Source organism: Mesoplodon mirus, assembly GCF_964341445.2.
Source record: "Mesoplodon mirus genome assembly, chromosome: 5".
Taxonomy (NCBI): Eukaryota; Metazoa; Chordata; class Mammalia; order Artiodactyla; family Ziphiidae; genus Mesoplodon; species Mesoplodon mirus.
Window position 1 is genome coordinate 73,416,339 of NC_138980.1, and position 15,079 is coordinate 73,431,417.

The following is a 15,079-nucleotide window of genomic DNA, read 5'->3' on the forward strand; positions in this document are numbered from 1 at the left end:
GCTCAAAGCAGTGTCTCTGGCGTAAGCCTTCTCGTACAGGTACCCAGGCCCCTGTGTGCACTCAGACACTCAAGCTTGTCCCCAGGGCAAATGCTTAGCATCCACACAACTGGGTCAGAATCTCCCCCATTTGAGTTCTGGAGCCAGTTACACAGTTAGAGATAGCAGTTCATACAGGAGCGTCCTCACTCTGACATCGAGTTCAAGTTTGGGGAGTTCCCCAAACTACCTGTAGGTTTTATAATTTAAATAGAAGGACACACAGAACTCACTGAGAGCTGTTATACTCACAGTTAGGGTTTATTATCAGGAAGGAGTACAGATTAAAATCAGCCAGGAGAAAAAGCCCACAGGGCAGAGTCCAGGAGTGTCCAAGTGCGGAGCTTCCATTGTCTCCTGGCGCGGTCATGGCTCCCGGCATAGACATGTAACAACAAACCTACCAAGTCTGTGTCCAGAGCCTTCACCAGCACTCGATCCCGTACTGCTCGCGTGGCTGACCCCTAGTATCCAGCCAGGAGACAGGAGGCAGAGCTGGTACCATGTGGTGCAGGGCTCCCATCATAAATCACATAGTTAGATGCTCTGGTTTACTCAAGCAAACAAAGGCACATCCCGAGGCCTAGAGTTCACCTCCCAATAGCTGAGGGCAAAGGCCAGACTTCTCTCTGGGTAACGTTACTTCTTCACTTCACTTCCTATGGCTCCCCACGAGCCAGCACGCTAGGCTGACACACCTCCATTCATTCAGCAAACACTAACTGAGCACCCATTATGCACCAGGCACCATGCCACACATGGGCACAGGACAGGGGTGCACAGAGAGATGAGGTGCCTCCCCTTTGGCACTGACCACATAAACCCCAGGCAGCAAGTGACTGCACACTCCCCACAGTCCTGGGGAAGCCCAGAGCCTCCCCACAGTGCCTTCTCCCACACCTGTGGCTCCCTGTCCTGGGCCAGGCCTGGGAGTGGGCAGGAGGACAGACCCACTCCAGGCTGCTCACTGAACGTGACTGTCCATAGCAGCCTTCCCCTGGGGGCTCAGTGGCCACTTAGGCATTGCTTCAAGTTGCAGGGACTTCTCTTTTAAGAGGACTTTGATCAAGAGGACTGCTTCTGCAGGCCCTCTCAGAGTGACAGGTCTGTTCTCTGAGGGGCTAGAAGGAGGTGACCAACACGGGAACCCCAGTGTGAGTCCGAGGGGTCAGCTGTGTAGAGAGAGCAGTGGTTTGGAACACGTGTGTGCACACATGCTCATGTTTACTGCATGTGTTCACAAGGATGTTTGTCTGTGCCCACCAATGATGCATCTGGTCTTTGCTGGGTCTGGATCATGAATATGTGTGTTCATGTGAGTGCAGACATCTCTGAGGACCGGCCATCACCAAGGCGCGGCATCGCTCAGTGTTTGGGTGCATTTGTGCAGGTGAGATGCTAGGGTTAGTGGAATTCTGGGGGCCAGAGTCAAACCAGCCTGGGGGAAAAGACCCTCTCCTTTACTCCATCCTCTCCAAAGAGAGCCAAGAGTGCTCCTGAGAAGGGCAGAGCTAGAAAAGCTCTGAATAACTGTTTCTAAACTTCGTAGCGCTGACAGTACCATTAACCTAACCTCTGAAATCACTCTGGAGTCCGTGTGTCTAACGTGTAGTCACTAAGTAATCAGCACTGATGGCTCATTTTCGTATCACTTAGACCTGACTCACATGTATCACTATGACAACATCCCCCGTCTTGCCTCTGCTTAAATATTGTTTAATACTGAAGTTTCGTTTAATTACTTTATTAAGGGCAGATACTTAGAAAATAGCTTTTTCAAAGGCAAAACATGTATCTTTAAGTAAAACTGTCTCTTTTCCAAAGACAGATGTGCATCAATACAAAGAATGGTCTCATCTGGCATCTGTTTCTTTCTGGAAGGAACCTTGATTTTGCTAATACATTTCCACGCATCAGAGCAACAGAAACAAAACGCCATCCATACAGGGACAGCTACAGCGATGCGATCGAGCACTGATGGCAGCGTTCAGACGCACCTCAGAAAACCTGCAGGGGGAGGGGGGTTGCAGGTTTAGCTTTATGTAATGTCTTAGAAAGCAATGTTTGAAGCAATTTCCTTACATCCAGTGAGGTAACTTCGACTTCTGTAGCCGGTATTCATGCTCCAGAAAATAATACGCACTTTGTTTCTATAATTATATGATGCCTGTTGTTTCAGCCCAGAGCCATTATTTTATTTAGTACAGAGTCAGGTTCTCCCCAGAGCCGAACTCACAGGCTGGTAATGAGTTAGGTGCTCAAAGTAGAGCCATAACGCATCCGGCAACCCACACACGTCCACACCTGAGCTATCACCCAAGGGATATGCCTCTGCTCCCAGGAGCAGTGAGGAAAAACAGACAGAGAGGTTAAGCAACTCTGTTAGGGGCTCCCAGAAGCCATCAGCCTGGTCTGGGACTACACGCATGGGCTCTGCCTGCTGCACTGAGTTGAGCCCTCCCAGTGTGCCCAGGCCTGAGGATGCAGCATGGAGAAGGGGGCAAGGTGGGAAGGCAGGGACAAGACTTGAGATCAGCTCTCTGCCTCCCCACCAGCCACTTGCTTTGGACCCCATGTGATTGGTAACATTTGGGGGCACAGGAAGGCAGGAGGTGGGCGCCTCCATTGTCAAACCCAAAGAACGGGAACCAGGGCACAGCCCCAGCAGAGAGCCTAGCTCAGCGCCTTGTACAGTCTGCTCAGCAAATATCTACTAGGGCTCACTCTGTGTCAGGCCCCGCTAGGCACTGGGGACACAGCAGCGAGCACCAGGCATGAGGGTGGAGCTCACATTCTAGTTGGAGAGACACGTGGCAAACAGTATGCTAAATGGGAGTAAGTAAGTGCCAGGTGCTCCATGGGGGTTACAGATAGGGCCGGCAGATAACATATGAGCGGACCTGAAGGAGGTAGAGCAAGCCAGACTGATAGTCCTGGGGCAGTGGGACAACAAGGAGAAAGTTCCTGAGGGGGCAGGATGCCAGGCATGTTGGAGCAACAGCAAGGGGCCACAGTGCTGGAGAGGAGTGAGCAAGAGAGAGTGGAAGGAGACGGGGCGGAGAGGGGACGGCAGGTCATCCCTGCAGACCCTCTAGGGCTGGGACTCTGAGTGAGGGGGGCATGGTCTGGCTGCGGCACAGAGGGGCAGTGGCGGAGGACTGTGCGTCTGGCCCACGGCAGTAGCAGTGGAGGTGGTGAGAGAAGGTCAGACTCTGAATATATTGCGCAGGAGAGCTGTACTTTCTCACCCCATGGGGACTGGGCATGTGTTTTGCATTATGGTTTTCAGGGTTTTTTCTGAGGCTTAAACAAAGCGACGTATGTCAAGATTCTCAGCACACAGTTAGCTCGTGGAGACTGTAAGCTGGTGTTATTACTGGGCACCACTCTGCAGTTGATCTGTGGGAACCTCAGCCTGGGGGCTCTTCTCAGCCTGGGGTCCCATGACCACCCAACCCCACTGAGGTGGCGAGAAGAGCAGGGGGTGCCAGAACCTGAGACTGACTACAAGGGCCCTCCTGTGAGGAAGGGCTGTGGGTATGAAGGCTCAAGAAGGCAGCACAGAGGGAAATGCCAGGGGATCCCCAGCACCAAACCCCTTACAAGCAGCTCTGGTGTTGCCCTTTGGGATGGAGTCTGTCCAGGAACCAACCAAGTGAGGTACTGAGGTTCCCCAAGGTGGGGCCGCACCCAGCTCCCCAGCCCTCTTTCGAGATGCCATTCCACCACTGAGACTCCAAGCAAAATGTATTTTCCTGCAGATTTAGGTTTTGACACAGGAAACAGCTTAGATTAGAAATATGTCAGCCCCAGAACTGACTAACCATTAACTTTTCATAAGCAACTCAGGTATGAACCCTTTATGTCTCTGTTATGGCACAGGACAATTAAGCTATCTAGTGTTTTATTTTTATTAGGGAAGCTTCTACTGCGTGATAGGAATGGGGCTTTTTACAGCAGAGCAATGTTTCAGAGAAAACTCTAAGGGTTTCTTACAGCAGCCTTCTCCAATATTTCACTCCACTGGGAGCACTTCTGAGTATTTTTTCCTTGATACCAAAAGCAGGCTGCATGCATCCACTCTCCACCTTCCAACCTGTGCCTTAACCCAAACCTCTCTTGGGCCTGCACCCTTCATTGGGTTAATTAGCCAGAAAGCATCTTTAGAGGACTCATGATGGTTGTGGCCAGGCCCTTGGACAATCCTTGTGCCACACAGACTTGGTGGCCTTCCTTCCCTCCTGCCACGAGATTGCTTCTGTGGAAAAAGGAAGCTCAGGAAGGACAGGGAGAATGACGGGAGGGATGGTTTGGTGTTGTCTCCAGGGGGTCAAGAGGAGTTTTGCATCTTCTGTTAATAGTAAGAAAAGTAGCAGCCCCCATGTATGTCACACTTCCCACACTGGAAAATGTACTCGTGGGCATTCTCTTGCCAGATCTCCCCATCACCCCAGGAGGCAGATAGGGCATATAAATTGTCCACAACTTACAGGTGGGGAAGCCAGTGCCCAGAGGGATGAGGGAACATTGGTCAGTGCCAGAGTTCAAGCTAAAACCTGAGTATCTTGAGTGCCAGCACTGGGCTTCCCCCATCACTCCTCACAGCTAGTACTGCCCAGCCCTGTTTCTCACCAGGGAGCCAGGACCTCCTCTGTCCCATCAGCTCTGAGCACCACACCTCGGAGATGTTTGGTAGCTAAAGCCAAACATGATGAAAGGTCTCCCTGAAACACCGGTAATTCCATTCCCCAGCATGTCTGCAGTTGGTGCCTGGACAGGGCCAGCATTGTGCATTGTTCTGCAGGAGACAAGGCAGCTGGCTGGAGAGGCCCTGGGGGAGTGCTGTGTGCCCAGCGCTCACCAGGGGACTCTGACCAGCTCAAAGCCCCCTCCTGCCCATCCCTCCCCACGTGCTGGCCAAATAGGATCCCACTCTGTGAGGCTGCAGAGGTCATAGGGACAAGGCTTACTGAGCCATTTCTCATGGAACCCCTGGCATCCGCCCCTCCTGCTCTCTAGTACATCCCTGCCCTTGTTTTTTGTTTGCCCTCATTTTCCTCAGAGTTCAGCTTCCCTTCTCTTAGGTAACCCAGATCTCTGTAAGCTGCCTGAAATTATTTAGCGATGGAGGTGAGATCTAAACCAGTGGTAGGCAAACTATAGCCCATGGGCCAAAGGCAGCCCACCACATTTTTTAAAATAAAAACGGGAATAAAGACACAGACCTACTTGAGAATGGACTTGAGGATATGGGGAGGGGGAAGGGTAAGCTGTGACAAAGCGAAAGAGAGGCATGGACATATATACACTACCAAACGTAAGGTAGATAGATAGTGGGAAGCAGCCGCAGAGCACAGGGAGATGAGCTCGGTGCTTTGTGACTGCCTGGAGGGGTGGGATGGGGAGGGTGGGAGGGAGGGAGATGCATGAGGGAAGGGATGTGGGAACAGACGTATATGTATGACTGATTCACTTTGTTATAAAGCAGAAACTAATAAATAAATAAATAAATAAAATTTCATTGGAGCATAGTGATACTCATTAATTTAGGCATTGGTATGGCTATTTTAATGCTACAAGGCAGGGCTGAGTAGTTGACAGAAACCCTATGGCCCAGAAAGCCAAAAATGTTTGCTATCTGGCCCTTTAAGAAAAAGCTGGCTGACCCTAAAGGAGGCCGCCCTCCAGAGCTTCTCAGCAGGTGGACAAGAGATCAGGAAACCAGCCAAGCAGCAGCACAGGAGGGGCAGGTGAGCCCAGTTGTAGAAATGGAGAGGGAGGGTGCTGGGGAAGGTGTTCAAGCCAGACCTCGCAGAGAAGGTGAACAAGATCTTAAAAGGATGTACAGGGTCTGGGCAAGCAACACAGAAGAGACATGGAGGGCCTGCTGCCCAGCCCTGCAGGGAGCTCTGGCTGAGTAAGGGGGCCAGGCAGAAAGGAAGTCTCTCGCAGCTACAGGGTTTCTGTTTTCCTGAAAAACCAGAGACCTGGCTATCCTTCCCAGGCTACTCAACAGAGAAGCCAATCTTGTTGTCTTCCTTGCCCAAGCAGGACTTTGGAGAGGACGACTCCCTCTACATCACCAAGGTGACCACCATCCACATGGGCAATTACACCTGCCATGCCTCTGGCTACGAGCAGCTGTTCCAGACCCACGTCCTGCAGGTGAATGGTTAGTAAATGGCTTCATGCATGTTGTCCCCCCAAAGTGTTCCCAAACGCTGCTCAGAACAACCCTCCTCCCCTCCTGCAGTCTGTCTTCTTAAAGAAATACCTGACCCCAAAATGTCCCATCTTTCCTGTAAGTAGAGAGGGGCTGGGGAGGGGGGTGGGCAGACAGGGGCAGAGTCTGCCAACTCATGTACTGGTCTGGCTTTCCCCAGAGCCTCCTCTGATCAAGTGAGTCAAGGTGGGAGGGGGTGAATCACTTAGGCAGGTCACACCCAGCATCTCCAGCAGGCCCCTGTAGAATGTGGAGTGTGCCCTGTAGGTGATGTTACCAAACCGAACTTGGGTCCACCCGCCTGCTCAAGGTAAAGCCAGTCTACTGACACTGGGCTGTGGTGAAGGAAAGCGCAGCATTTACTGGAGGGTGCCAAGCAAGGAGTCCAGGCAGCTAGTGCTCAAAAGGACCCAACTCCCGAAGGCTTTCAGGGAGAGGTTTTCAAAGACGGGGTTGCGGGGGGCGGGGTTGCTGTGGGGTGCGTGATCAGCTCGTGGACATTCTTTTGATTGGTTGGTGGTGAGGTAATCGGGAGTCAACACTGTCAACCTTCTGATTCCAACCAGTCTGGGTTCTATGTACTTGTGGACAGCATAGAGTTAACTTCTTCCACCTGGTGGGGGTTTCAGTATCTGCAAAACAGCTCAAAGGACATGGCTCAGAATGTTATCTGTAGCCCTTGAGGAGGAACTAAAGGTCCTTGACTTTGTTTAATGACTAAACTATTATTATTTTGTCTTGCTTAACTGTTTTCCTTTCTGCATTTTCTCACTTGCCTGATTAAATTTATTCTTTGGCACTCAGGGCAGGCCTGGGAGTCTAAAGGTTTTCTATAGCAAGAGGCAGGTGGAGGACATGGGGGTTGTGGAGGGAGTCTGTCCCGGGAAGGCCCCATAGGGTCCTGCTCGGTTACAGTGACATGGAGATGGCAAGCTGTTGTGGTCTTGATCCAGTGAGAAGCAGACACTGTCTAGAACACGCCACTCCTCCTCCAGGTACTGTGGACCCAAATCACATATCCAGTTGGGAGGCCTTACTTTCTGCAAAAGGGTCTGCTTCCCACCTCTCTCCCCCAGAGGCTTAACGAGCCTCAGCTTGGGCCCAGCCAAGCAGAACCTCAGCAGGCTGGGCAGGTTTTCTTTGCTTCTCACAGGCCCCTGTGTTGCCAGGACTCCCAGAAACTGAGAAGAATTAACCCCTGCTGATGACCACATCAACAATTACAACAGGCAATTACAATAGGCAGTGTTTTCTGAGACTTTCTCTGGCCAGTCCGTGGGCTAACACATCCCATGGACTCTCCCAATCAGTATATTTTAACCCACTTTATGGATGAGTCTCTAGGTAAGGTCACTTTCCTGGGGTCACACCCAGGTGTCATTCTAGACCCAGGGCTTGTGCTCTGCCCTCTGTCACACTGCTGGCCACTCCAGCCATCACAACAAATAAGCCATCACAGTGCCATGGCAGATCAGCACTCCAGGGAAATTAGACGTGTCCAGCCACGCCCAGCTGGGCATCACTGCTTTCACCAAGCAGACCTGAGCAGGGCGTCTGTGCACCAGAGAATAACGTGAAAGCTCCAAGTCAGCCCCAGATCCTTTGTGCCAGCTGTGTCCAGGGCTTCTGCTCTGATAAAGTATACACGGTGTTGAGAATAATTACATCATGAGATTCAGTGTCACTTACCTCTGGGATCCTGGGTGACAAGCCATTTAAGGACAACAGAGTGAGCTCAGCTTGCCTCTACATTTGTCCTATTGTATGTTTTAGGGATTTTTATGTTCATATGTGCCGAAGCCATATTTTATTAGTATTTCCCTTGAGCTGGGACATATTTAATCCTTTGGGGCTTTGTGGCTGTGTTTGTTGGCTTGAATCAGGGTGTACAATGAAGTTTCTGGATTTCATCAGAAATAACCCAGGGGTTCCCAGTTATAATACCCCCTGGGTGAGTCATCCCAGGCTACCATTCAGAGGCCGGTCTGGTGTGCAGCAGGCGGGCAGTGTCTGGGCCGCTCCCTGAGCAGGGCTGCTCCAGGGGCGGAGCGTGTGCTCTGCAGTATGAAGAGGGCTTTATCATCTATAGCTAGAAAGTGGTGCCCAGCATCGTACAGTGTTGGTGAATGTGTGGTTGCAGAACTCCGCACGGTTTGGCCCAGGTCCCTCGGGTCCTCAGACCAGCCTGAAAAAGGGAAATCACCCAGGATTCCCAGATCCTCCATCCAGCCCTTCGCATCCTGCCCCCATCTCATAAGAACCGAGGGTACAAGGAGAGGGCTTGAGCCTGGTCCCCTTCATTTCCTCCAGAACAAATCTGTGGGGAAGGGAGGGGATCCACCAGCCCAGGAACCAGAGTAACTCGTGAGTGAGAGCCGGTCCTCGCCTCAGGCGCCTGCAGGAGACTCTGTGGTCTTAAACACCTTTAATACATGAATGGCAGGTCCACGGTGCTGGGAGGGCCCTTCTGCCTCCTGTTCCCCCAGAATTCTGAGACAGAGCTCATGATGGGAATGAGTCACTTCCTCCTCCCGGTGCTGAATCCGGGAGCAAGGCCCAGGCCCACGGGCACCATGTGTTGCTGGGCTGAAAGTAGAGACTAGGCTGCTTCCTGTTGCTACCCGAGTGGGGAGTGGACTCTGCAGCTGGCACTGGAGAGTTCTATTCGAGCCTCCCCAGGCACTCCACTTCCACCCACCCCCCAGCCCAGCGATTGCCAAAGAGGCTGCTTGGGGCCTAGGGGAGTCTAAATAGCAAAACCTCCCCACTGAGATCCAGAGAGAGGCCCCCTGAGATCCATTTCCTAACTGCTGAGAGATTTAAGACTTCTCTTCCAGCCGAAGTACTAGAGTCAGCAGCAGCATGCTGGGACCTCTGTATTTTGTGGTGGGCCTTCCACCTCATTCCATGGCTTACTTTGCTCAGTTCCATGACGGCTGGGCTGGGCCATTAGGGTGGGCCTCACTCCAGGAGCCCACAAGGTCCCTGGGCTGGGCTGACCCCCAGGCACTTGGGAGTGGCATTTGGGTCCATTAAGCAGCTTTCTCATGGGAGCACCATACTAAGGTAGATCTGGTGTTGCCTCCCAAGGACATGAGTCCATTGCCTGCTGACCAGGGAGCAAGACACGAGGTTTTCAGAGTATTCTAGAAGTGAAGCGTGCTGTGTTGACTGAGAGAGAAAACCTCCCTATCTGTGTGGGAAGGTGGGAAAATGTCATTGAAAGTAAAATGGTACGAAAGACACAATTACAGTAGGAACATTTACTGAATAATTACTGGGCACCATCTCTGTTTCACAGATGAGGAAACTAGGGCTCAGAGAGATTAAGTGATTTGCCCAGGAACCCCAGCCCTACAATTAGTATATAACTGCAAAATGGATCTTGACACCAAAGCCTAGACTCTTGACGCCTTCTCTGCCCCATCCTCCCCTTTGGGACATTGCACTGTTGCTGTTGGTAAATACAGATGTGGTCATTCAGCAGGTCAGTGTTGATCTGCTGTCAAGAGGGGGGCACACTGTGGGGGACCAGGGACAGAAAACCTGCCTCGTTTATCCCTGAAACAGCTGGCTTAGCGAGCACCCAATGAAGGACCCACAGCGTAGATATAAGGGCAGGCCCTGCCTGCAGCAGGACTGAAGTTGATGACCTGCACGGCTTGGTCGTCCAGCTCCAGGTGGGCTTGGCAGATCACTGTGCAGGTGCCTGATGCTGCTCAGGTTCCCAGGGGGAGGCCCAGGAGGGCTGGGCTGCTGCGGAAGGCTCACCGAGGCGGTGGGCACGGGGGGCTTCCGGGCAGGAGGACTGGAAGGTGAGAAGGCACCGTCTGTGCTCAGGACAGAAGGAGCACTGCTTTGCTGAGGCATCTCATGGAGAAGATGTGAGAAAGCTATAACAGATTCATCTGTGGGATTTGTTCCTTTTCGTCAGTCATCCCAAGCGTGAGTCAAAAGCATGAAAGATGTCCCAGAGCAGCTTGAGTAGAATTGGTGGGGTCGCCCAGCTGTGCTGTGGGTGGTGGGATTTGGTCCCCTCTTGGCCTGGCAGATGGCCTGTGGCTTACTGAGCCGAGGCGGTGCCCAGGACACACAGATAGGGAACAATGTTCTGTCGGTTCCTTCTCCTTGCTTCTCCTCAGTCAGAGGGAGGACAAGAAGGGGAGGATGATGAAGCGGGGAGAGGAGCCCCTGCCAGCTCCCTGCCTCTCTGAGGGCTCAGAAGACTCCACGTGAATGTCAGGTGTGCTGGGGAGGCAATGTGTGGCCAGTGGGCCCAAGAGACAGGGATACCGCACATGCGAACAGGAGCTGGGTGGCGCTGTTCCACCCAAGGCACAGCGCAGACCTGAGCTGGAGACACCTCTGTCATAGGGTCAAGACATGAACTCTGAGCCAGAGAGACCTGGATTCAAGCCTAGTACCTATCCAAGTGCTGGTACTTCCTTGACATACATCTTTGGCGAGTAAACTCACCTGTAAAATGGGAATAACAATAGTGCCTCCTCCCTTATAGGCCTGATGAGATAGGATATGTGTCAAATGCTTGGGAAACGCCTGGCCAGATATAATTCAAAGTCCAAGATGGGACAGATATGGGGGAGATTTTGTTTTGTCTCAAGCCATATTTAACTGTAGTTGGTGGACACAGATGGTCTGAGCTGGTAGCCCCTCAGAGACCTTCCAACTCATTATACAGATGGGAAAATCAAGACCCAGAGGAAGTTGCCAAGCCAGAAATAAAATATAGACTTCTCCCTGGAGTTGCCTCCTCCCTGGTGGCAGGGGCAGGGCCCCATATACAGGGTGGGTCACCATCTTCTGGAGCTTCTTCTCCATCCAGGACTCTGCCTTGACCTGGTTTGCTAAAGGAAACCCTTCCAGGCAACTATTTCCTTTCTGAAATTATTAGTATAACTTCCCCATAGGCCAGACCTCCCAGAGATGAGGCCCAAACACTGGCATGATTTATAACTTCATGCAAACTTCCCACATTGCTTCCATAGGAGGAACAGAAACTTCCGAAATAAATGATTAATCCATTAAATTAAAAACACCCTCAACCGCCCCACAGTTCAGACAAGTAACGATTCATTCCCAAAACACAATAGTAATCTCTCAAATCTGTTTATTACTCTAGCTTGGTACTTTTGTGAATGTGCCTCTTACTTAAGACATATTTATGCTGCCTTTCACCTTGGAAATGATTGATGTTTCCCAAAGAAAATGTGCCTTTGTGTTATGTATTCAAATATTTTCATGGGAAGGTTTTGAAAATTTAAAAGAAAACGAATGTGTTTATCCCAGATACATTAATTTGAATGCTTTTTAGTGTGTGAATTAACACAAAGGAAGAGGGGAGATCGGGGCCAGAGGAAAAGAGTTGGGCCTTTGCCTTGCTGCTGGCAGAAAGCTGTGTCTCCACCCGATCCCTACCCTGGGAAGGGTAGTTTCTCACAAAGAAAATGCAGGACTTTTTCTGGCAGGACCCTGGCCAAGCAGGGGCCAAGGGTACCAAGGTCTTTGATGCCTCCCTGCCCAGGGTTCTCCGTAGGCCCTCCCTGTCCTGGCAGGAGGCTGGATCAGGGCTCTGGCTGCAGTGCTCTCTCAGAGCCCGGGGCCTGTTCCACACCAGCTGCAGTCTTAGCAATGCCTCATCACATGCGAGGAGGACAGTTGGGTCCTGAAGGCAGTGGCTGAGCTTCTACCCAAATGATGGGATGATTATTTTTTCCCTCTAACATCCTATTGCCAGTTTTCAACTTAGCAAAGGTCAGGTCAGGGCAAAACGGGCTTCTTGGTGAAGCTCCTTGGTACTCCGGGGTTTGCCTTCGATGTCACAGGCCCACTCGTGCCAGGCATGGAGCTGGGAAGATCCAGGAGGCTACCGGCCCTGATCTAGCCAGGGATCTGGGCCTGTCTGCAGGGCCCCCTCCCATTGCTGCTGACTGGGCTGTGCTTCTTTGGCCTCCTCCACACCAATCCCTCAGGAACCATAGGAGGGCAGGCCCAAGCCACTGGTTCACGGAGAGGCAACAGCAGCTTGCATCCCCGGGAGTCCACCGTGCACGCTCACAGACGCACACACGCACGCACACTGGGACCCGGGCCCTGCCCCACCCCTCCCACGTGCCCCTGCCCCATGAACTTCTCTCTCTCTGCCATGCCCGCCCTGCCTTCTTGACTCCACTGCCCTGCACTGATTGTTCCCTTGGCTAAGAATCCTCCCTCCCACCCACCTCTCCCCGCTCCGCCCTGCCTTGCTGCTAACACCACCTCATCCTTCACCGTCGTCATCATTCATTCAATAAGCATTTACTGAGGTTCTCTCCATGCCACTCACCAGGCTGAGCACTGAAAACAGCAGTGGACAGACCAAAATCCCCATCCTCATGGAGCAATTCAGAGGGTGGAAAATACTAAGGAGGAAAATTTTAAAACAGGAGGGGATAAGGAGACTCAGATAAAAGGTGGAAGCTTTAGGTATGATGGCAAGTAAAGGCCATACTGAAAAGATGACATTTGTGTCCACTTGGTGGGAAAGTCAAATATGCCTCCAAAGGATCTTGGTCTGAGCACCTGGAAAAGTAGAGGCCATTCACTGAGAGGAGAAGATCGTGGAGGAGCAGGCTAGGAGAAGAAAGATCAGGAGCTCGTGGGGACGTGATAAACGTGTGATGTCGTGCAGCCCATGGGGTATCTAAGTCTGGAGTTGAAGGAAGAGGTGTGACTGGCGGTATAAATTTCTGATGCCTGACGGGGGTGCTGGTATTTAAAGTCAATAGACCAGAATAGATGCTGAAGGAGTGCAGACAGAGAACGTCCAGCAGCCGAGCACGACAGCACTGAGAGCCTGGGGGATGAGAAAAAGCAGCGAGGAAAGCAGAGAAGAAGCCACAGAGACAGGAAAACTAGGAGTATGGTGTCTGGGGCCAAGTGGTGTCTGGGGCCAAGGAGGAGGAGTGATCAGCTGTGATGAATGCCACCGGCAGGTCAGGGAAGGTGAGGAAAGAGAACTGGCCATTGGGTCAGGGTCGGTGTACCGGGGGGCAGGGCACTGTGGTCCAGAGCAGGGCCATTTCCACACGTGGTGGGGAAAGGTCTGCCTGGAGCTGGCTCCGGGGGGGATGGGGAGGAGATGTGAGAGCCACCAAGTATGGACAACTCTCCAGGGTGTTTCCAAGAAGAAAAACGGGGCAGAGTTGGGGAGAGAAGCTGGGGTAAAGAGGTTTGGGGTTTTTTCTCCAAGATGGAAATTAAAAGCATTTTATGGACTAATAGGAAAGATCCAGTAAAAAGGGGGAAACTGATGCAGGAGGGAGAGAGAAGTGCTAGAGGGACGTCCTGGACAGGACGTGAGGAATCTAGGAATGAGGCTCGCGGGACAGGAAACTCAAAACTGGGTCCTTTTCTGGAGAATGGAAGGAGGATGGTCTGGCGGTGGCAACACCTGCCACACCTCCCAGCCCATGGGGTAGGGGACGGGGCCGGGGGAAGAGTGTGGGGAGAGAGAGCCACAACCACTTAAAAGGCTGCAAGAGAAGGAGTGTCACCAGGTTTCCATCTGAGCAAGAAGGTGAGGAACACTCACAGAGGAGTTTAAGGATAGAGGACATTTTGCTGACAGCAGAACATGAGTTCTAGAAGGCACAACAGAAGGTTTTGGGGATGATGGATGCCGCAGCAGCCTAGGCTCTTGTAGACTGACAGGATCCCAAATCAAGGGCATGAGGGAAAGGGTCCTGATGGTCCTCAGCTGGAGATGAGGAGACTGGGGACGGGCCACTGGGAGGTGGAGGACGCGCGGTTCTGAGGCCCATCTTTAGTCCTGCTGATGGAGGGATGGAGGTCCAAGGACGAGTGGTCGTAGCCCCCAGGATGACTTCGGCTCCTGGAGACTTCCAGGCCAGCCAGGGTTTCCTCTCTCTCAGCATACGTGAGCTGTCTTCTAACCCCTGCCACTGGAGGCCCAGGTGTCTTTGCCCAGCAGATAGTCCTTTGTTTTTAAGTGAATGGACGGTTCCACTCCCTTGACTTTCAGTCAGCTTTCGTCTTGTTGTAGAACAGCGCCACCTATTTCAGTTCATTCGGTCTGCAAGAGCTTCCAAGTCCGGGCTGACCCAGGGTCCCACCTGGAACCTGACAGGTAGAAGCAAATCCCTCAGCCCCAACCAAAACCTCCGGAATCAGACACTGTGGGGTAGGCCCAACATTGTTTTAAAAGAGCCCCCGCTCCAGCCAGGGGATGCAGATACACACTCAAGTGTGACAGGTTCCTGGGTCCACAGATTCCCATCAAAGGGCAGGGCAGAGGCAAAGGCTAGTCTTCAAGGCTTGTGCTGGCTACTGGGCACCTCACTGAGGTGGTCCACAAACCACCAGTTCACTGGACAAATCTACTATCAATAAAGGGGTAGGCCCCACAGGTATAAGGAAGGTCAGTATTTCCTTTGTGAGGTGGAGAGAGTAGATCCAAGTGCTCTCTTCTGATAAGTCTTCCCAGACCCGTGTCCTTATGTCCCCAAAGCTGCCTTCTGGTAATCCTCATCACACTTGCCATTATGTTACTCATCTTCCCCCTGACAGAAAGCTTCATGAGGCCAAGGACTGGGTCGATCTTATTCACGGCTCTGTGTGTAGTGCCTGACACTTGGTTGGGATGTAATAAATGTTGACTGTACAATATTGAGTTGACAGAACTTTGTAAACTCTATAAAGACCATAATGTGCTGCTGGACTCAAAGCTGGGAAGTGCCTCAGCCCTCCCCTCTCCTCCCCACATTGCCTTTCCCTCTCCCCCTGCCTCTCCCCCTCCCC

The 15,079-nt window shown here is 52.1% G+C and overlaps 1 protein-coding gene across 5 annotated transcripts in view; it reads left to right on the forward strand.

Moving 5' to 3' along the window:
* The window catches only part of FSTL4 (follistatin like 4), a 728,090-nt gene that overhangs the window by 670,225 nt on the left and 42,786 nt on the right, over nucleotides 1-15,079 (forward strand). For all 5 annotated transcript variants that reach the window (XM_082624020.1, XM_082624019.1, XM_082624022.1 and 2 more), the window contains one exon: nucleotides 6,091-6,211. In XM_082624020.1, the coding sequence (XP_082480146.1) occupies nucleotides 6,091-6,211 (121 nt within the window). The remainder of the gene's footprint in view (nucleotides 1-6,090; nucleotides 6,212-15,079) is intronic.